Raw genomic sequence first — 22,527 nt, 5'->3', positions numbered from 1 at the left:
CATGCCCATGCTGGGTATGGAGTCAGTAGCGGAATTGAGGAGGGCTGCAGGATTCTGGGCTGCCAGGCTGGTTGGCGGGGATCCAGACTGGGTAGGATGGAGTGTGGCTGCCCAGCCCATGCCCTAGGATGGGGGGCTGCCCTGTGGGGATGTTGGCACTTGTTGGGTGGGATTGGAGCTGCCCACTATGGGTCATAGGTGCTGGAAGAGAGTTTCCGGAGCGTGGCTCAGAGAAGGGCACTGCCCAGTCCCGGCTCAGCTGGGAAATAGTTCCCCAGACCTTCCACTCACCCCCAGTAGGGTTCAGGGTTAGTGTCCCAAGCTGTCTGCTGCAGTCTCAGGCAGCTGCACTGTTTGGGGGGGTTGTCAGGCCGCATTGTGCTCCCCATGCAGCTGTCAGGGCTGCGGCCAGCGCAGGTCTGTAGTATCAACCCAGGTGAAGTGCTGAGGATGCAGTCCCTTGGGGTGTACCCTCCCTGCTGCCTCCCACCCCTCCCCACCCCAATTCATCTCTGTGCCCTGCCTTCCGTCATGCCCCCTCCCCCACCTTGGGATTTGCTGTGCCTGCCCCACTGGGTGGCCCGAAAGCTGCTGAATGAGCCTCTGACCGGTGCTTGTGCTGTGCAGGGGCAGCGCTAAGATACCATTTCCCCAGTTCACAGAGGCTTGCACTCCTTAACTCTGCCCCTGCCTCATTAGGGTGGTGAAGAGCCCTGTGCAAAGCCAGCTGGAATCAGCCTCCTCTCCATGCAGCTGCGCGGTGCTCTGGGGGGTGAGTGCTGGCCGAGGCTGCCTGCGGGGTGGCAGTGATGGGGATGCTGCCATCCCGCAGAGGTGCTCCTTAGGGCCAGGGGTCAGAGGGAAGGTGGGGATGGACATGCGTGGCCTGGTGTGGGTGAGCAGGTTTTACCTTGTCATGCTTGTCTCCTTTCTGAGGTTATGGGAAGCCCTATCTCTGCATTGACCGGGGGAGCACGCAGCAGTTTAGGGTGCACTGGATGGGGTGGCAGAGCGAAGGGAAGCTGGGGGTCTGGAGGGAGGGGCAAGGCTTTAGGCTGGAAAATATTCCCCCCAGCTCCCCATCCTGCTACTGGCTTTATGTAGATGGATCAGACCTGGGAGTAATGGGGCTGATGTCTGTGAAGGAGAGTGCATGGTGACAGATGGAAGGGTGTGCATGGAGATAGATGGTGTTGGAGGGGTGTACGGAGATGAATGAATGGATCGGAAAATGTGTGTGAAGGAGATGCTGGATGGAGGGGTGTGCATGGAGATAGATGGTGTTGGAGGCATGTACGGGGATGAATGAACGGATAGGTAGATGTGTGTGAAGGAGAGTGAATGGTGACGGATGGAGGGCTGTGCATGGAGATAGATGGTGTTGGAGGGGTGTACGGAGATGGATGAATGAATGGATAGGAAGATGTGTGTGAAGGAGAGTGAATGGTGACGGATGAAGGGTTGTGCATGGAGATGGGGTTGCAGGGATGAATGGATAGAACGGTGCATACAGGGATGGATAGATGTGGAAGGATGAGTGCTTAGGGCAGTGACTTGGCAGGTATGTGTGGAGAACAGGAAGTATGGTGATGGACAGACATTTACTGGGGGATGATGGACAATCAGGGCTCTAGCTATATCTTTGCTAGACAGATGGGGATGTATGGTGTGTTTGGAGGGGTGGATGGGGGATCTGTCTGGGGATGGACAGAGCGTGAGCCATCTCTGGGGATGGATGGTAGGGGGATTTTGGTCTCTGGGGGCAGGAGGGTCCTTGGTGGTAGCGTTGTCGGAGGTGAAGGGTTAACTGGAGCAAGTGTCTCTTTGACACTAATTGTTTCCCTTTGGTTCTCATTCTGCTCACATGCTCCCGCAGCCTCCCCGCCTGCTTGTCCATCAATCGCCTGTCACTCTGTCAGGGCCGCTTCCTGATGGACACGCTCCGGTGCTGGCTGGTCTCCCTCCCAGAATACTGACCTAGTAAGGAGCAGGGGGCTAGGAGAGGCAACCCCCCACCCTGTGACTCTGCAAGGTCACAGCGCACCAGGAAAACATGCTTATAAAAGAATATTGTTGAGTTAGCACTAGATTCTGCTGCCCAAAGTCGCACCATCTCCCTCCCACAGCCCTGCTGATGTACCACAGCCCTGACAAGGGGGTCCTCCCACCTCTCAACCAGTGCCCCTTAATCCTGACCTGAGCCCCCAGCTTTCCCAGCCAGGACCCCATCTGTTCTGCCCATATCCCTCAGTCCTGACCCACAGCTCCCTACTGTCCCAGCCTAGGTCCCCTCCGTTCCGCTCTGCCCACATCTTTCAATCCCGACCTGCAGCTCTCTGCTGTCCCAGCCTCGGTCCACTCCGCTCTGCCCATGTCCGTCTATCCCAACCCAGCCACTTGCTGTCCCAACCTGGGTCCCCTCCGCTCTGCCCACATCCCTCTATCCCAACCCAGCCACCTGCTGTCCCAACCTGGGTGCCCTCCACTCTGCCCACAGCCCTCTATCCTGACCCAGCCACCTGTTGTCCCACCTGCTGTCCCAACCTGGGTCCCCTCTGCTCTGCCTACATCCCTCAATCCCGACCTGCAGCCCTCTGCTGTCCCAGCCTCGGTTCACTCTGCTCTGCCCTGCCCATGTCCCTCTATCCTGACCCAGCCACCTGCTGTCCCACCTGGGTCCCCTCTGCTCTGCCCATGTCCCTCTATCGCAACCCAGCCCCCTGTTGTCCCAGCCTCAGTCCAGTCCACTCTGCTCTGCCCACATCCCTCAATCCTGACCTGCTGTCCCACCTGGGCACCCTCTGCTCTGCCCATGTCCTCTATCCCGACCACAGCTCCCTGCTGTCCCAGCCTGCGCCCCCTCCGCTCTGCCCACATCCCTCAATCCTGACCCGCAGCCCCCTGTTGTCCCAGCCTCGGTCTGCTCTGCTCTGCCCACATCCCTCAATCCCGACCTGCTGTCCCAACCTGGGTCCCCTCCACTCTGCCCACAGCCCTCTATCCTGACCCAGCCACCTGCTGTCCCAACCTGGGTCCCCTCCACTCTGCCCATGTCCCTCTATCCTGACCCAGCCACCTGCTGTCCCACCTGGGTCCCCTCTGCTCTGCCCATGTCCTCTATCCCAACCCAGCCTCCTGTTGTCCCAGCCTCAGTCCAGTCCACTCTGCTCTGCCCACATCCCTCAATCCTGACCTGCTGTCCCACCTGGGCACCCTCCGCTCTGCCCATGTCCTCTATCCCGACCACAGCTCCCTACTGTCCCAGCCTGCACCCCCTCCGCTCTGCCCACATCCCTCAATCCTGACCCGCAGCCCCCTGTTGTCCCAGCCTCGGTCCTCTCCGCTCTGCCCATGTCCCTCAATCCTGACCCACAGCCCCTGCTGTTCCAGCCCAGCTGATGCCCCTCAGTCCCATCCCACATTCTCCCCCCACCTTTCAAGTTTATTTTAAGAGGCGGCTACAAAAGCTCTGCAGCATTTGATGGCTACAAAGGGCTCTTGGGGCTTCAGGTTTGAGGCGAGTCAGGCATGAGGAATGTGTGTGCAGCGTGACCCCGATGTCAGCAGCTGCCCTGCTCCATGCCTGGATCAATCGCCTGCATGAGTCACTGAGCAGGGAAAGTAGGACGCGGGCAACTCCTGGCACAATTGTCCCCCTGACTGGGGGTGGGCAGCCCCTGCATATGGAGCCTGACAGGGAACTAGGATCAGGGCGCTGGGCATATGCCAGCCACACACACAGCAAGGGCCCCAGTCCTGAAGCTGTGGAAGGAGGGACAGCTCTCCCCAGGGGGAGATACACTGAAACCAACTGGGGACCCTGGTAGCCCCCAGTGTTCCTGTCCCCAAAGTCCGGCAGAGACGGAGTTAATGCACACCTGAGAGTCAGGACTCCTGGGTTCTCTCCCACACACTGCTGTGTGATCCTGTCTCTCTTTCTCAGGGACTGACCTGACCCCCTTCACCACAGTACTGGAGCACCTCGCAATCCAGAACGGGTTGATCCCAACACCCTCATGTGACAGGGCAGGGCCATGACAGGTGTGTCACAGATGGGGACTGAGGCTCAGTGACTGGCCCAAGGTCACACAGGCAGTCTGTGGCAGAGCCGGGAACTGAACCCAGGGCTCCAGTCCTAGACTCGTGTCTGGTGTGGGATATTCTCCCCCACCCCTGGGCGCCAGGGTTGCCCGAGTGTCCCAGCCCTGGGAAATTTGCTGCCTGGCAGGACCCAGGTGATGGGTGAGTAACTGCACAACTTTAATCTGCAAAGTTGGCAAAACCAGTCATTAGTGACAGCCATATCTAAGGGACCTGTCGGCCCCGATCCTCGCAGGCCCCTCCTGGACTCTGATTTCCCCCTGGCATCCTGGCCAAATCCCCCATGCCCAACCCTAGACATGGCTGCATCTCAGCACCAGGCAAGGGATCCCTGTATAAATAGCCCCCACGTCCCTCCCCAGAGGTGGCTGCATTTTTGCCCTGGGTGAGGGATCCCTGTATTAACCGCACCCAGGCCCCACCCCAGAGGTGGCTGCATCTTAGCACCGGGTGAGGGATCCCTGTATAAATAGCCCCTGCGGACCACCTGAGAGACAGATGAATCTTAGCACCAGGCAAGGGAGCCCTTTATAAACAGCCCCTGTGCCCTACCCCGGAGACGGCTGCATCTCAGCACTGGGCACGGGATCCCACTACGTTGGACGTGTAGAGTTGCTGAGGAACAGCTACATCCCCCTCCGAGTGCTCCTACCACTCCCTGGTAATGAGGCATCGTGGATGGGAAATGGCAGGGTGTTTTCCATGGAGACCTGCTGGGGGGAGGAGCAGGATCTGGCTGGGCTGCGGTAACCAAGGGCCTTTCACAGCAAAGGCAGAGGGGCTGGGGGAGCCGGAGCGGGGGAGGCTGCATTGAGCTGGCACAGCTGGTGTGTTCCCAGCTCCCAGTTGAACCCTTTCAGCCTGAGGGGAGCCTGTTACTAACAGCATGTGAGGCTTCTCCTCTGCCTCCACAAATGCGGCCACCTCTGGGGCAGAGCATGTCAGCCAGGGAACTGCCACGCAGTAACATTGCAGAGGACAGCCGATCCTGCTCTGGGGGAGGCAGAACTAGTTCACCTGCGCACCGAACCATGTCTGGGAGGAAAGGACCCACTACCCAGCCCCCTGCAGCACAGCCCCCAAGTGCTGCCCTGGGGCAATGGGGCAAGCCCTGACTGCCAGGGGAGAGCCCCTGCTGCCCCCCACCCCACTCCCTGTAGCACAGGCCCATAGCACCACCGTGAGGCCAGCACTGACTGAGAAGCGAGAGTGTCCCCTGATGAATCACCTTAACCCCCAACACTCCCACTGAGCCCCCCACCCATGGGTGCATACCCCCAACACCTCCACTGAGCCTCCCATCCATGGGTTCATACCCTCAACAACCCCACTGAGCCCACCCCACCCATGGGATCATACCCCCAATACCCCCTGACCTCCCCACCCAAGGGATCATACCCCGAACACCCTAGGGTGACCAGATGAAACAGACAAAATATCGGGACACACGGGGGAAGCAACAACAACAACAAAAAACCGCCAGAGCGACCAAAGCTGCAATATCGGGACAAATGGCGTCCCAACCGTGCATTGGTCGGGACGCCGGTTAAAGAACTAAAAATCGGGACAGTCTGGTCACCCTAGAATACCCCCACTGAGGCTCCCACCCATGGGATCATACTCCCACTGAGCCCACCACCATGTGCTCATACCCCCAACACCTCCACTGAGCCACTCACCCACAGGATCATACCCCCACTAAGCTCTCCCACCCATGGGATCACATCCCAACAACCCCACTGAGCCCCCCACCCATAGGTGCATACCCCCAACATCTCCACTGAGCCCCCTGGGAGTACACCCCCCCCACATGCCCAGCCTCCAGATTACACACCAACCCTGAGAGCCTCCAGCCTGGGGATCATATCCTTGCCCTGATTCTCACCCCTGCCAATATGACCTTGATGCAATTCTGCCTTCTCTCATACCCCCCACTTCCCCGGCCTCCCAGCCTGAGTATTAATGAGCTGACCTGTCCCCCTCTCCTTACTGCAGTGCTGGGGAAGGTGCTTAGGGTTCCCCTGGGCGTCAGCTGCTGGGGGTGAGGACAGGTTGTGTGGAGTCTGGCCCGGGGATGAAGCCAGCTGGCCTGACCAGAACGAGGCTGAGTCCCCCTCAAACTTGTAACCCATGTAGTGGGGAGCAGGCAGGGGTGGTGCTCGCACCCAGCTGGCCAGTGACGGAGGTGACGGGGCAGGTTCAGGGTGTTTCATCTGTTCCTCTAGTAGGGTACAGCGCTGGGGCGTCAGGCCTGCGGGATTCTGTCCCTTGCTCTGGGCTGTGAGGCGTGTTGGGGGTGTCTGTGCACCTTGGGGGGTCACAATGCAGGTCTCTGTGTGGTGCTGGGAGTAAGCAAAGTTGGGGCACTGGGCTGTCTCTGTCTCCGCATGGTGCTTGTGATCCTGTGCATACCATGAGACTCCTGCACCTCCATCAGCGATGTCGTGGCCACAGATACCGAGCCGAATTGGGGGGCTCCCCCACTTCCCACCAGTGCCTGCTTCTCTGAGTATGGGGGGTGAGGCCCTAGCCAAACTCCCATCACCACCTCTGGGAACACTCTCCGCTGTCAGGTGACCTCATACAAGAGGGGAAGCCAGGTGCAGCTATAGAGCATGGAATGAACCCAGGCACCTCGATTCCCAGTCTCCCCCCCACCCCCGAATTCAAGAGGCTTGGCTGCCAGACTCCCATATGGACGGGGGGTGTCTCTGCTTTAATGCTGGCAGAAGATCTGCTGCCCCCAGCTATCACATGCAGCTTGGTCCCAGTACCTGGGTTTCCAAGGCTGCGGAGTGGGCTCATCCTTTCCCCCAGTCAGTGACCTGCATTGGGGCTGGATTGGAGCCGGTGCCCCCTAGAGGGGACAGGCCCCGTGCCCCATTTCCCACCCCCTGTGCCAGCCAGTTCCTGCTCTGGGTTTGGATTGGAGCTGGCACCCAGTAGAGGGGACAGGCCCCGTGCCCCATTCCCCACCGTCTGAGCCAGCCAGTCCCCTCCCCTGGGGTCAGATGGGAACCAGCGCCTCCTAGAGGGGAAAGGCCCCGTGCCCCACTCCCCGCCACCTGAGCCAGCCAGTCCCTGCCCTGAGGCTGGATCAGAGCTGGCATAGCCTGCAGGGCAGAGGCCCCGTGTCCCAGTCCTTGATCTGGGTGTAGTGCTGAGTAGGATGGTGGGGTTCCCTTCAGGGTCTTGGTCGTGACCCTTGCAGGGTGGGCAGGGCTGGGGCACCCTGTGGTGGAATTCTGACCCCCCCACATAGTAACCAGATCTCTCCCCAACGCTGTTTTCAGAACACCACGTGAGCCGCTCCCGGAGGAAGAGCGTCCCTGCAGGGAAGCAATACAGCATCAACATGGACGCGCCCCCGGCACCCCCATTCCGGCCCTCGGTGAGAGACCTCCCCTGCCCTGACACACACGGAGACGTGCAGCTACCCTCACACTGACACGTGGACCCAGGCACTTCTACTCACTGATTCACACCCCCCAGGCTCTCTCTCTCTCCCCCTCCCCCTCCCCCTCCCCCCCCCCCGTCACGGAGTCCCCGGGCGATGCTCTGGAACTGCTCCCTACGAAGCCAGTCAGGACTCTGGGGAAGTCTCCTTTCTGTGAGCAGACTCTCTGCAGGACACACAGCTCACCCAGCTTCCACCTTCCTGGGTCTGATCTCGGAGCATTCAGCATCCTCTCTGGCCCTCCGTGCGCTTCCCACAGCGAGTCCGCCCAGGCCGGGTCCTGGGGAAGCCAGAGGATCCTGCCCCGCAACTCCACAGTCAGACGTGACTCTCAGCCAGCCAGTAAAACAGAAGGTTTATTAGACGACAGGAACATGGTCTAACACAGAGCTTGTAGGTACAGAGAACAGGACCCCTCAGCTGGGTCCATTTTGGGGGGCATTGAGCCAGACAACCCTGTCTGCACTTCACTTCATGTCCCCAGCCAGCCCCAAACTGAAACTCCCTCCAGCCCCTCCTCCTCTGGGCTTTGTCCCTTTCCCAGGCCAGGAGGTCACCTGATTCCTTTGTTCTCCAACCCTTTAGCTCTCACCTTGCAGGGGGGAAGGGCCCAGGCCATCAGTGGCCAGGAAACAGGGTGTTGGCCATTCTCTGTATCCAGACCCCTGCACACACCTGCCCTCTAGGGCTCTGCAATGATCATACACCCTTATCCCACCCCCTAGATACTTAAGAACTGCATAGGGGAAACTGAGGCACCCCCACACTATTCAGAAGAAACATTAAGAACAGTCCTACTTTGTCACACCCCCATCTCTGCAGATCTGTCCTGTGCACCTCATGCCCTGCCCTTGTGCCTGCTCTGCCCATACAACTGTGTGATGTGGTGTGGTACTGGGCTGTTGGGCTGGGTTGTGCCTTGCTAGGAGGGGGAGCCAGGCTCTGCAGGACAGTGGGAGGGGGTAAAACAGGGGAGTATCCTGAACTTCCTGAATCAACCCAGGTGCCTGGGTTCTCTGAGAGGGTAGTGAAGTCAAGTGGTTAGAGACGGGAAGCTCTCACTCCCCTCCCAGAGCTGGGGATAGAACCCCGGAGTCCTGGCTCCCACTCCCCTCCCAGAGCCGGGGATAGAACCCCTGAGTCCTGGCTCCTGCTCCCACTCCCCCCGACAACCCACCAGCCCGCACTCCCTTCCCAGAGTTGGCACTAAAACCCAGGAGTTCTGGCTCCCTCAATGCCCCCTCCCCATCTCACTCTGTCTATCCCCTACCCACAGCAGGGCTTCCTGAGCCGGCGTTTGAAGAGCTCCATCAAACGGACAAAGAGCCAGCCCAAACTGGACCGGACCAGCAGCTTCCGCCAGATCCTCCCACGGTTCCGGAGTGCCGACCATGACAGGTGAGAGAGCCCCCCCGCCGGTCCATATCCCACCTCATGGCACTGCTGCAGAGAGCAGCACGGGGCTTCAAGGCACAGACCCTGCCCAGCACTACCAGGGATCACTGCCCTGGTCGGGGCCCCCAGTTCCAGGCACACACAGGGTCAACTCTCTCTTTCTTCTCCATGGGGGCGGCTGCCCCACACCAGAGGCAGTTGCATCTCAAGGGATCCCTTGTATTAACAGTACCTGCAACCCACCTCGACAGCAGGCAAGCAGCTGTGGGGCTTCATTGATGCAACTTTGTTATGACCTCAGGTGACAGGAGGAGGTTGCATGGGGGGGATTGTCCCCTCCAGTCCGTTCTCAAGGGTTGGGGGGGCTGTGCCCTGTTGCACCCCCTCCCACCTGGAGTTGCTTGTGTCACTTTCAGAGGTGTGCTCTCCATGTGGGGGTTATGCAAGACTGGGAAAGGGGGAGTTGGAGGGAAGGAAGGTGTGGGGGGAGGGAAAAGAGGAGGGGGCATTGCGGACAGGAAGCAGCCAAGGATGGGAAGGAAGCTGGGGGAAGCAGAGGGAGGAGGGCAAGGAGGAAAGAGAGCAGTGGGAGGCAACTGGGCATGGGGGGGGAGTGGGGCATGGGGGATGAGGCAGCCAGTGGTGGGGTGGGAATGAGGGAGCTGGGGGGGAGGAGACACCCAGTGGAGGGAATGGTGAGGGGAGGGGTTGAGGGAGGTAACCAGTGGGGGGAAGTGCGGGGGGAAGCAGCTAGTGGGGGGAAGGAAAGGGGGGGTAGCCAGTAGGGGAGATGGGGGTTGGGGGAGGCAGCCTGTGGAAGGGGGGGAATGGGAATGGGGGTGGAGGGAGGCAGCCAGCTGGGGAAGTGGGGCTGGCAGGCAGAAGCGGTGCTGCTGGGTGCCGGGAGCTGTTTATAGCCGGAGATGGTGGGTGGGAGCCAGGAGCAGAAGCCGGATCCAGCTTGGCAGAGATCCCAGCTCTGGCCCGACTTGTCCTCTCTGCCTCCCTGGATGCCAGAGCCTGGCCTGGCCCCCCCACTCCCAGCCCAGGTCCCTGCCCTGCCCTGTGAGTCCTTGCTGGCCCAGTAGGGAGAGCAGGGAGCCGGGAAGGCACAAGCAGGGGGGCACAGACACCTGCCTGAGTGGGTGTAAGGACATGGGGGGACCCCGGGTGCATGTGTATGTGGTTCATGTATGTCAGTGTGTGTGCACATTTGTGACATGCGTGTGTGTGTGTGTGTGTGTGCGCGTGTGAGAAGTTAAAGCCATGCCAAACTTTTGCTGCATAAGGAACTTAGTGACTCAGGATTGTGAGATTTCCATGTCAGGATCCAGCAAGATTGACCACAGGGGTGGGAAGAAAGTAACCCCCCCAACGCACACACGCACACACACATGTGTGCACACATGCACACTCATGCACACACTCACAAATGTGCGCACATGCACTCATGTGCATGCACACGCTCATGCACACAGGCACACACCTGTGTGCACACATACACGTTTATGCACACACATGCACATATACATACACATGCTCGTGCACACATATAAACATGCACACACACATGCACACATGTGTGCACATGCATGTACACACTCATACACTCCTAAATGCTGGTTTGTAGAAGCTCTGCTCTAGGCATTAGGTGGGGCAAGTCTCTGGCCTGCACAATACCGGGGCGGGGGACGGGGGCATATGTCACTGGATGATCACGATGTTCCCTTCTTGTCGTAAAACTTCTGCATCTTCCATAGCTGGGCGCAGCCCAAGCATGGCTGGCTGGGAACAAACCTAGGTGGGAGGGCTCCCAGAGAAAGGAAGTGGGGTGGAGATTGGGTGGGGGCTGCTCTGCCTGTGCCCCCGTATAGCACTAGAGGGTGCTATGCTGAAGGCGGTGGGGCCACTCCCTTCAGCGTCAGGGCTGGTCACAGTGCCCCAGGTGGGGATGCTGTGCTCCAAGGAAGGGAAGGAAACACATGGGGCATGCACCCCAGTGTCCTGGCCACATTCGGGCACCAAGGAGTCCCTGGAGCCTCACTGGGGTATTGGTTGGGTACAAGGTTCTCCTGCCCATCCAGTCTCACGCTCCTGGCCTGTTTGTATAGTCCCGTCGCCCCAGCCCAGAGGTGGCTGCATCTCAGTATTTGTGTGACGTATAACGTCTATAGGACTGTGCAGGCTCTCTGTGTATAGGAGGGGCAGGCATGTGGATAGAGGCTGTGTGGGGACATGGGGCAAAGTGGGGAGTGTCTGTGTTATTCCCCCCCCCCCCCCGCTTTGTAGACACAGTTGGGATTGGTATCTGGACTCCTGGCTCCGCCCCAGGTTTGGGATCCCCCACCCTTATCCTTTCTCCATATCCCAGTTGCCTCCTGTCTGGCTCTCCCGCAGTGTCCTCAGAAGCCCCCCAACCCCGCTTGGGCTCCTCCCTCACATCCCCTGCCCCTCCCCAGCCTGGGCTTTCCCCTTTTCTACGTCTCTGGTTCTTCTGCCCCCAGCCCAGGCTTCCCCTTCCTTGCAAACCTGCCTCTCCCCCCAGCCTGTACTCCCTGCCTGGCCCCCAGGCTCCCCCACTTAAAACTGGGTTTTCCCCCTTTCCTGTCCCCTGGGCCTACTCCAGGGCGCCCCTCCCCGGGCCCCTGCTCTGCCTGGCACCCCAGGCCCACTGCCGGCACATCCCTGCCTGGCCGGGTGAGTATTTTTAGCAGCGCCCGCCCCCACTCTTCTCCAATGACGGCAGAGCCGAGCCCAGCCGAGCTCTGAGTTGCTGCCTCCCGGAGACGCAGGGGCCTCTCTGCTTACGCAGCCCAGTCGCTAAAAATAACCCGCTGGGGCGGCCACTCACCTGCCCCAGCTGGGGGCTGCCTTGTGTGTCCTCGCCAGCATGGGGCATCCTTAGGGGCTGGAAACCAGGACTCCTGGGTTCTATCCCTGGCTTGAGGGATGGGGGCGGGGGTGCTAGTGAGTTTAGGAGGCTGGAAACCAGGACTCCTGGGTTCTGTCTCTGGCATGGAGGATCGGGGGGGTTGGGGTCTAGTGGGTTGAGGGGGCTGGGAGCCAGGACTCCTGGGTTCTATCTCTGGCATGGAGGATCGGGGGGTTGGGGTCTAGTGGGTTGAGGGGGCTGGGAGCCAGGACTCCTGGGTCCCATCCCCTTCTCAGGGAGGGCTGTGGGGTTTAGCAGATTGGGTTGGATTCTATCCCCAGCTGGGATGGGGGAGAGGTTGGAGTCTAGTGGGTTTGTGGTGGGGTTTGGGAGCCAGGATGACTGGGTTCTATACCCGGCTCAAGGAGGGGCATGGGGTTTGGTGGATTTGGGTGGGGGACGACTGGAAGCCAGGACTCCTGTGTCCTCTCCCCAGCTCTGGAAGGGTTTGGGGGTGGGTGGGAGGCAGGACTCCTGGATTTTATCCCCAGCTTGAGGAGGGATGTGGGGTTTAGTGGATTTTGTGGGGTTGGGGGGGGGTGAGCCAGGACTCCTGTGTTCTCTCCCCAGCTCAGGTAGGCTGTGGGGTTTAGAGGGTTTGGGGCTGGGAGCCAGGACTCCTAGGTTCTATCTTTGGCTTTTGCCAGAGACTAGAGTGATTTTTGGAGGGGAAGAGGGTAAATCCCTTCCCCCTCTGTGTCTCAGTTTCCCGCTCTGTAACAGGGGGGTAATGGTGTTGACCCTCTGTCCCCCATTCTAATGTGGCCTGGTGTCTATGAAAATGCCATGTGATTTACCTGTGGGTCACAGCCTCCCAGGGTGATCCCCAGGGGCCCTGCGTGGGGCCCCCCTCCCCACTCAGTTAATTTGTGCATGTCTCTGACTCTTTCTCTCTCTCTCTCTCTCTCTTGTTCTGCGGTCCAGACCCCCCGGCAGTGCAGAATTGTCTATAGGGGCCCCTCCCATGGCCAGCCGCTGAATCCCCCAGGTACCCCCCGTCCCGGGCACCAGCTGTCTGTGTGGTCTCACCAGTGCCATGGCCACAGCTAGGGCATGTTCTGCACACCCCCTGGGAGACTCTAGGACCCCCTGCCCCATAGCTTGGCTGCCCACACGCCCCCCTTAGCAGCTCCAGAGCCCATGTCTCAGTTGTCTTCCCCTCCCTCTTCCCCATGCTTGTGTCATGGCACCAGATTCACTGTGTTTGACTCCCCTGCACTGGACTCACTCCAATGACATGAGACACGGGGCCCCCCAAGTCCCCCCGTCTCACCGGCTCCCCTCCCCCGCAGAGCCCGCCTCATGCAGAGCTTCAAGGAGTCGCACTCCCACGAGTCCCTGCTGAGCCCCAGCAGCGCGGCTGAGGCCCTGGAGCTCAACCTGGACGAGGACTCCGTCATCAAACCTGTGCACAGCAGCATCCTGGGCCAGGAGTTTTGCTTCGAGGTACGGCAGCCAGCCCAGGGCACTCGCGCCTGCAAGGGAGCAGTGCCTTCTGGGTTCTGTCCCTGGCTCTGGGAGGGGAGCCTGGGCTCGTGGGGTAGAGCAGGGAGCTGGGAGCTAGGACTCCTGGGTTCCGTCCCCAGCACTGGGAGGGGAGCGTGGGCTAGTGGGGTAGAGCAGGGAGCTGGGAGCCAGGACTTCTGGGTTCCGCCCCAGCACTGGGAGGGGAGTATGGCTGGGTACCCCGGTCAGGGAGTGTGGAAGGTACACGTGGCCCTGCTCAGCTGCTCCTCATTCTCTCTTCCTCAGGTCACCACTGCGTCCGGCACCAAGTGCTTTGCTTGCCGCTCAGCTGCAGAGCGCGACAAGTGGATCGAGAACCTGCAGCGAGCCGTGAAACCCAACAAGGTGCTGTAGTGGAGGGAAGCTGGGGGGAGGGGAGCCCCAGGGGAAAGAGGGTGGATACTGGCGACAGGATAGCTAAAGGGCTGGAGGCTGGGTCCAGCTCCCCACAGCTGTGCACACGTGTCTCCACATGTTGGCTTGCTGCTCTGCTCCTCAGGAGTTGTCCCCCTGGGGCCACAGAGCCCCAGCTCCCCCTGCCCGGAGTTACTGTCACAGCCCCAATTTACCACAGAGCACACGCAGTGCCCCATAGCACCGACCCACCTGCCTCTTCCCGTTCCTAGACCCCATAGCACCGACCCCTGCCTACATCCTCATCCCCCTGCCTCTGCCCTGTAGCACTGACCCACCTGCCTGTTCCCATTCCTGTCACCGACCCCTGCCTGTGCCCTATAGCCCTGTTCCTCCTAATTGTCCCCGTTCCTACACCCATAGCACTGACCCCTGCCTACATCCTGATACCCCTGCCTGCGCCCCATAGCACTGACCCACACACCCCATAGCACCGACCCCTGCCTACATCCTGATACCCCTGCCTGCGCCCCATAGCCCTGACACACCTGCCTGTCCCCAGTCCTAAACCCCACAGCCCCGACCCCTACCTACATCCTGATCCACCTGCCTACACCCCATAGCCCCGACCCACCTCCTGTCCCCGATCCTACACACCATAGCACCGACCCCTGCCTACATCCTCATCCCCACAACTTTCCTGCGCCCGATCTCCCTGTGCTCCATAGCAATGACCCCCGTCTAACTCCCTGTGCCTCCCCAGGATAACAGCCAACCCTCCCATCTAACCTCCTGTTCCTCCCCAGGATAACAGCCAGTCTTCCCCCCGCCACCCCCGTCAAACCCTCTGTGCCTCCCTAGGACAACAGCCAGCCCCCAAGTCTAACCCCCTGTGCATCCCCAGGATAACAGCCCCCCAAACCCCTGTGCCTCCCCAGGATAACAGCCCCCCTAATTCCCTGTGCCCCCCCAGGATAAGAGCCCCCCCAACCCCTGTTCCTCCCCAGGATAACAGCCAGTCTTCCCCACCCCCACCCCGTCAAACCCTCTGTGCCTCCCTAGGACAACAGCCAGCCCCCAAGTCTAACCCCCTGTGCCTCCCCAGGATAACAGCCCCCCCAACCCCTGTTCCTCCCCAAGATAACAGCCAGTCTCTCCCCCACTTCCCCCCCAATCCCCTGTTCCTCCCCAGGATAACAGCCAGTCTCTCCCCCGCTTCCCCCCCAACCCCCTGTGCCTCCCCAGGATAACAGCCGGCGCGTGGACAATGTGCTGAAGCTGTGGATCATCGAGGCGCGGGAGCTGCCGCCCAAGAAGCGCTATTACTGTGAGCTGTGCCTGGACGACATGCTCTATGCCCGCACCACCAGCAAGATGCGCACAGACAATGTCTTCTGGGGCGAGCACTTCGAGTTCAACAACCTGCCGGCCGTGCGCACCATCCGCCTGCACGTCTACAAGGACACGGACAAGAAACGCAAGAAGGACAAGAGCAACTATGTGGGCATGGTCAGCATCCCCATCGCCAGCGTCACTGGGCGCCACTTCGCCGAGCAGTGGTACCCGCTCAGCCAGCCCAGCACCAGCAAGAGCAAGGCCGGCTGCCCCGCCGTGCGCGTCAAGAGCCGCTTCCAGACCATGAGCATCCTCCCCATGGAGCTGTACAAGGAGTTTGCTGAGTACGTGACCAACAACTACCGCATGCTGTGCGCTGTGCTGGAGCCGGTCCTGAGCGTCAAGAGCAAGGAGGAAGTGGCCTGTGCGCTGGTGCACATCCTGCAGAGCACTGGCAAAGCCAAGGTACTGGGGGAGTGGCAGGGATGGGGGAAGAGTGGGAGGACAAAGTGCCCTCTGAATTGTCTGCCTCTCAGGTCCTTCTGGGCATGGGGTGGGGAGCTCTGGGGTGTTGGGTCCCCTCACTCACTCCCCTGCCCGGGCCTAACCCCTGCAGGATTTCCTCTCGGACATGGCCATGACGGAAGTGGATCGGTTCATGGACCGGGAGCACCTGATATTCCGGGAGAACACCCTGGCCACGAAAGCCATAGAGGAGTATCTGAAACTCATTGGTCAGAAATACCTCAAGGACGCCATTGGTGAGTGAGGGAGGGGGAGGGGTTTGCTTGCACTCGCAGGTGTGGGTGCGCACAGTCTGGGTCCTGTGCATGTGAAGGGGGGCGTGCGCCCTGCTCCCTGGGAGGCACATGGATCTGTGCACTGTGCCTGCAGGGGTCTGTATGCCCAGAGGGTGGGATCTGTGCTCTGGGGTTTAGGGGCGTTAGCGCTGCACCTAGCCTGGTGATGGGATGTGATCCCCAACCGAACAGCTGGTCCTGGCACTGGGATATGCCTGAGCTGGCATCTCACTCCATCTGGTCTCTGGAGAGGCTGGTGGAGCACCCGTCCCCAGGTTCAGGCCCCTGATGGATAGGACGGGGTGTGCAGGGTGTAGGAGCTGGTTCTTGGGGCAGTGTCCAGCCTGGCACCCCCCTCCCTGCCCCACTAGCTCTCTGCCCCCCTCCTGCAGGCGAGTTCATCCGGGCGCTCTACGAGTCAGAGGAGAACTGTGAGGTCGACCCCATGAAATGCTCCTCGTCCACCCTGCCTGACCACCAGGCCAACCTGCGTATGTGTTGTGAGCTGGCGCTCTGCAAGGTCGTCAATTCACACTGGTGGGTGCCAGCTGGCGGGGGATGGGGGCATGTCCAGGGGCAGGGAGTGAGCAGGTGCTGTGCAAGGTTAGCTGTACAATTGTGCAGCATGGTGTGGGGGGATTTGAGGGCATGGGTGGAGGCAGGAGGTGGGGGGCCAGGAGAGGGAGGAGGTGGTGAGCTGCACAGAGGGCACTGAAAGTTAAGGGAGGAGCTGAGGAAGGTCTGTGCCCTATGGCGAGGTGTATGGGGGACTCTGGAGCTCACCGATGTCCCTGCCACCCCTGCACTCTGTTCCCATGGGAGCTGAAGGCCACCGGTGCCCTGTGGTCGGGGGCTCAGGGCTGTGTGTGGGTCATTGATGGTCCCTCTGCCCTCCCCACAGTGTGATTCCATGGGAGCGGAAGGAGGTCTATGATCTGTGGGGGGGGGCGCACGGGCTCTGGGGGGGGTGGGCGCATGGGCTTTGGGGGTATATGGGCTCAAGAGGCCTGGGGGTCACTGATGGCCCCTCTGCCCTCCCCACAGCGTGTTCCCACGGGAGCTGAAGGAGGTGTTTGCCTCGTGGCGGCTGCGCTGCGCGGAGAGAGGCCGCGAGGACATTGCTGACCGGCTGATCAGTGCCTCGCTCTTCTTGCGCTTCCTGTGCCCGGCTGTCATGTCGCCCAGCCTCTTCGGGCTCATGCAGGAGTACCCGGACGAGCAGACGTCCCGCACGCTGACCCTCATCGCCAAAGTCATCCAGAACCTGGCCAACTTCAGCAAGTGAGAGATGCACGATGGGCCAGGGCATCAGGGTGGGACATCACGGGTGTGAGGAATGTTTTTCGGGGGGTCCTTAGGGTGCTACACCCTGCTGACTCAAGCCCCCCCTGCCCTTGGCAGGTTTCAGCTACACAGAGGAGTATGTATCATTCAGAGTGAGTTCCTGGAGAGGCCGCATAGTATGGGGCTGTATGTAGGGGGTGCTATACCCCTCTGCCCCCTGGCAGGGTCAGCAGCAAGGAGTACATGGCGTTCATGAACGAGTTCCTGGGTGGGAGTGGGCCAGCATGGGATGGGGCCTGGGTGTTGTATGGGGCTGTGGGGGGGGGGGTGCTGTACCCCACTGACCCCCCCCAACCCCATGCCAGGTTCGGCAGCAAGGAGGAGTACATGGCGTTCATGAACGAGTTTCTGGAGCTGGAGTGGGCCAGCATGCAGCAGTTCCTCTATGAGATCTCAAACCTCGACACCCTAACCAACAGCAGCAGCTTTGAGGGCTACATCGACCTGGGCCGCGAGCTCTCCACGCTGCATGCTTTGCTCTGGGAGGTCATGCCCCAGCTCAGCAAGGTACACAGACCTCGGATATGGGGCTGGGAGCCAGGACTCCTGGGTTCTATCCCCAGCTCTGGGAGGGGAGTGGGGACTAGTGGGTTAGAGCAGGGGGCTGGGAGCCAGGACGCCTGGATTCTCTCCTGCCTCTGGGAGGACAGCCGGGATCCCCAGGTTTCATGCTAACCCCCTCCCCTGTCTTTCTGCCCCTGGTCCCAGGAAGCCCTGATCAAGCTGGGCCCCCTGCCTCGGCTGCTCAACGACATCAGCGTCGCCCTCAGGAACCCGCACATCCAGCGGCAGCCAAGTCACCAGGGGGAGCGGCTGCAAACCAAGCCTATCATCCTGCGGGGGCCGTCCTCTGACATGCAGCCCTACATGATGCGTGACCTCAACAGGTGAGCGGAGTCTGGGGATGGGGACCTGGGGGGCTGGAGAGCAGTGGGAGGGAGCAGGGCACTGGATAGGGCTGCAAACCCAACTCACGGTGGGGCGGCCAGGGAGCATCTCCCTCTGCCCCCGCCTTCCCCATGTAGGGTCCTGTCTAGGTCTCCTCCCAACACTAACTGCTGCCTCTGCTCCCCCTGCAGCTCCGTCGATCTGCAGCCCTACATGGTGCGGGGCCTCAACAGGTGAGCCCTGGCGCGGTCCCCACACTGGCCCCATACCACCCCGTACGCCCCCCTGCCGCCCCACCCACCCTTCCTGATGGGGAGCGACACCATCATTCCCCTTCCTAGCCTTGCTCTGGTCCCAGGCGGACACAGGGAGTGAGCACTGCCCTGTTCTAAGGAGCTCTGCATGAGGCCTGGGCAGCACCAGGCTGGGCCCGTTCCCTCCTTTGGGGGCCCCTGAGGAGTCTGTGTGCAAGAGGCTCATCTGTGGGGAGCTGCAGGGGGACTAGGAATCCCCCTGCCAGCCCAGTGAAGGGATGGTCACAATCATGGTCTGCTCAGAGACTCCTCCGTACCTTATCCCCCAGGGACCCTGGGCTAGGGCTGCTCTTCCCACCATCTGTCCCCTCCCAGGCCTGCTCACCGACTCCCCCATCCCATGGGAGCCCTGAGTTGGGGCTGCTCTTCCCCCACACAGTCTGTCCCCCCAGGGCTGCTCACTGACTCCCCCATACCCCGGGGGCACTGGGCTGGGGTGCTTTTCCCTCTCCGTCTGTCCCCCCAGGGCTGCTGACCGACTCCCACCTACCCAATACCCCAGGAGCCCTGGGCTGGGGCTGCTCACTGCTCCCTTCTTCCCATCCCCGCTGGAGCACTGGCCCCAGCCCTGACCACCTGGCCTCTCTGCACCCCCAGCTCCATGGACATGACCCGGTTGCCTTCGCCCACCAAGGAGAAGGGCTCCAAGGACATGTTCTTTGTGACACGCCCGCCCCTGGCCCGCTCCTCGCCCGCCTACTGCACTAGCAGCTCCGACATCACTGAGCCTGACCAGAAGATGCTGAGCGTCAACAAGAGCGTCTCGATGCTGGACCTGCAGGACAGCCGCATGAACAGCGTCTCCAACCTGCAGAGCGTGGGCGACATGCTCAACAGCAGCCAGGCCTCCATCACCGCCGCCATGGGACTGCGGCCCAGCCGCCTCTCGCAGGGCAGTGGCTCCAGCATCGCGGCTGGCCTGCGGCTCAGCCACATGGGGGTCACCACTGACGGGGCTGCAGCCCAGCAGCTTAGGGTGCCCCTCTCCTTCCAGAACCCCCTCTTCCACATGGCCTCAGATGGGCCCTCAGCCGCACCCTCACACCGGCCATCTGAGGGCAACCCCGACACCTTTGCCCCCTTCCACGGCTACAGCAAAAGCGAGGATCTGTCCGCGAGTAAGCACATCATCCACAGCCACAGCTACAGTGACGAGTTCACCCGCCAGGGCTCTGAGTTCACCAAGCGCCAGCTCTCGCTGCAGGAGAACCTGCAGAACATGCTCTCCCCACCGCAGATCACCATCGGGCCCCAGCCCCAGCGAGCCCCACCCCAGCCGCAGCCCCAGGCCCCGCTTCAGCGCGGAAAGTCCCAGCAGCTGACGGTCAGCGCTGCTCAGAAACCCCGGCCCTCCAGCGGCAACCTGCTGCAGTCACCCGAGCCCACCTATGGGCCAGCCCGCGCCCGCCAGCAGTCAGTCACCAAGGAGACGCCCTCTGCGCTCAAGCCAACCATTACCAAGCAGGTGTGGGGAGGGCAGGAAGGGAGGCGAGGTGTGTGGGCGGTGGGGAGTGGAGTGGAGAGGTGTCAGCGAGTGGGGAGATGGGGCAGGGTGGACAGATGGGGAGTGGTACAAGGGGGTCAGTGAGGAGGCTCAGGGGTTGGTCCTCAGGAGCGGAGCGTCAGCACTGCTCAGGGTGGGTCGCTGACCTTCAGGCGGGGATGATGTTCTCTCTTCCAGGGGTCCCCACAGGGAGTTGGGGGGAGTCTCTGGGGCAGGGAGGGGGGGGGTCTCATTCCATGCTCACTAACTCTCCACCCCCGCAGCCATCGCACACGCCTTCCACGCTGAACCCGGTCATGCCGGCCTCTGAGCGCACCGTGGCCTGGGTTTCCAACATGCCACACCTGTCAGCCGACATCGAGAGCTCCCACATCGAGCGCGAGGAGTACAAGCTGAAGGAGTACTCCAAATCCATGGATGAGAGCCGGCTGGACCGGGTAAGAGAACCCAGGAGGCCTGACTCCCAGCGACCGCCCCTGTTTTAACCCACCAGACCCCACTCCCCTCCTCAGGCCAAGGATAGAACGCAGGAGTCCTGGCCCCCAGCCCTTCGCAGTGGGGAGGCACGGAACCCCTGCCTCGAGACAGAAGTGCCCTCATGGCCATCACCTGGCCTCTCCCTCCAGGTGAAGGAGTACGAGGAGGAGATCCACTCGTTAAAGGAACGGCTGCACATGTCGAACCGCAAGCTGGAGGAGTACGAGCGGCGCCTGATGTCGCAGGAGGAGCAGACCAGCAAGATCCTGATGCAGTACCAGCAACGGCTGGAGCAGAGCGAGAAGCGGCTGCGCCAGCAGCAGGTGGAGAAGGACTCGCAGATCAAGAGCATCATCGGCAGGTGAGGGGCGGATCGGAGCGGTGGGGCTTTATGGTAGGGTCACTGGGTCCTGGTCATGTGCGGGGAAGGTGGGGGCCACGGGGTCCCTGGCACATGTTGGGGAAGATGGGAGGTCACAGGGTCCCTGGCACACATGGGGGGCGGCTCATGGCAGAGGCACAGGGTCCCTGGCATAAGTGGGGAGATGGGGTCACAGGGTCCCTGATACATGGTGATGAGGGGGTCATGAGGTCCCCAGCACACAGAGGGGCTGTGTGGGGGGGATCACAGGACCTTAGGGGGATCCCATCAGAGATCCTGAAGTCAGGGCAGGGAGGGAACAGTCCGTCTAGGAGCTGCCTTCCATCCCATTCCCCAGGTACCTGCCGTGGCCTCCGCCCCCCCCCAAGGGACCTGCTCCATCTGCCCCCTGCCCCACTGGGCATTAGCTGTCAGGGACCCTTGGCCTCCCCCCGCGGGAGCCCGGATTGACTCCAGTGAAGCCTGTCCCTACAGGTTGATGCTGGTGGAGGAGGAGCTGCGCAGGGATCACTCGGCCGCCCACGACGTCTCCGAACCCCGGAAACGCCTGCTCGACGCTCAGGTGGAAATTACAATGTCATTTTTCTTTTCCGTGTCTCCATTTCCCATCCCATCTCGTCTGCTGTCTGTCCCATGGGCAGGGCTAGTGCTGGGGGAAACCGATGGATGGACCCGGAGCAGGGCCAATGCTGGGGAGACAGCCTGATGAATGGACCTGGAGCAGGGCTATTGCTTCGGGAAACCGATGGATGGACCCAGAGCAGGGGTAGTGCTGGGGAGACAGCCCGATGGATGGACCCGGAGCTGGGCTAGTGCTGGGGGAAACCAATGGATGGACCTGGAGCAGGGCTAGTGCTGGGGAGACAGCCCGATGGATGGATGGATGAAAGGGTAAGGGGCCAGGCTGGGAGAGCTGGATGGAGAAATGAGGGTTAGAGTTGCAGGACACAGACACACTGACCACCACAGCATTAGGACCAGGAGAGAGGGAGGCCAAGGGCTGGGAGAGGTGGACAGATGGATGGATGGGGAGGGCTAGCACTGTGTTAGCCCTATATGGGGTGCCTGCCTCTTGGCGACATAGGATCAAGGTACTCACAGGGTGAGGGGGCCAGTGCCCCCTTACGGTACTCTCAGAGCAGGCCTGGGATTCAGTGCCCCCTCAAGGGGATGGAGGTGGAGAGGGGCCCTGGGCAGTGGGGATTTCTGAGGAGATGCCATCTGGACACCATAAGAAACAGCCGCTCTCCCCATCCTTCTCTCCCTGACTTTTGAGCAACTCCACAATAAAACACTCTATTCCCCAATCATCCCCTCAGACAACCCCTACACATTTCCCCATGAAACCCCAAACCCCTCATATAGCTCTCCCGTAGCCACCCGAGCTGACACCATAACGCCCCCAATAATCCCCCTCCCACAGCTCCCCCGGTAAACTCGCAGCTCCCAGAGTTGCTCCATCACAAACTCTGAGAGCTTACGTGGGCCTTGCAGCCTGGGCAACAAGGGACATGGGACAGGGAAGAATAGCCTCCAAAGCTAGGTGTTGTGTTCAGAATCCTGGGAGGCCGTGGGGCCCGGCTCATGGGCCTAGTGAGGTGTGTGTAGGGATTGGGGTCCGAGGACATCGTGGGGCCTGGCTCAGCGGCTAGTGAGGTGTGTGTAGGGATTGGGGCGCAAGGACGCCATGGGGCCTGGCTCAGGGGCTAGTGAGGTGTGTGCAGGGTTTGGGGTCCGA

At 61.1% G+C, this 22,527-nt stretch overlaps 1 protein-coding gene across 9 annotated transcripts in view; it reads left to right on the top strand.

The window, feature by feature from the left end:
• The window catches only part of SYNGAP1 (synaptic Ras GTPase activating protein 1), a 46,798-nt gene that overhangs the window by 18,985 nt on the left and 5,286 nt on the right, over nt 1–22,527 (top strand). For 2 of the 9 annotated variants that reach the window (XR_012641797.1, XM_074970802.1), the window contains exons 4-18: nt 7,395–7,492; nt 8,835–8,956; nt 13,178–13,331; nt 13,638–13,736; nt 14,991–15,545; nt 15,697–15,841; nt 16,273–16,417; nt 16,925–17,161; nt 17,530–17,731; nt 17,933–18,111; nt 18,304–18,345; nt 19,024–19,891; nt 20,194–20,367; nt 20,557–20,768; nt 21,264–21,351. Coding sequence is in view for 8 of the 9 variants with exons in the window: in XM_074970802.1 (XP_074826903.1) it covers nt 7,395–7,492; nt 8,835–8,956; nt 13,178–13,331; nt 13,638–13,736; nt 14,991–15,545; nt 15,697–15,841; nt 16,273–16,417; nt 16,925–17,161; nt 17,530–17,731; nt 17,933–18,111; nt 18,304–18,345; nt 19,024–19,891; nt 20,194–20,367; nt 20,557–20,768; nt 21,264–21,351 (3,320 nt within the window). In the remaining variant the exon portion in view is untranslated. Of the gene's footprint in view, nt 1–7,394; nt 7,493–8,834; nt 8,957–13,177; nt 13,332–13,637; nt 13,737–14,990; nt 15,546–15,696; nt 15,842–16,272; nt 16,418–16,924; nt 17,162–17,529; nt 17,732–17,932; nt 18,112–18,303; nt 18,346–19,023; nt 19,892–20,193; nt 20,368–20,556; nt 20,769–21,250; nt 21,357–22,527 lie in introns of all 9 variants that reach the window. The other 7 variants (XM_074970799.1, XM_074970796.1, XM_074970797.1 and 4 more) reach the window with 6 other exon arrangements.

This window comes from Natator depressus, chromosome 14, assembly GCF_965152275.1.
Source record: "Natator depressus isolate rNatDep1 chromosome 14, rNatDep2.hap1, whole genome shotgun sequence".
Lineage (NCBI taxonomy): Eukaryota > Metazoa > Chordata > Testudines > Cheloniidae > Natator > Natator depressus.
Note: the sequence above shows the minus strand (reverse complement) of the source record. Positions and strands in the feature narration are given on the sequence as shown.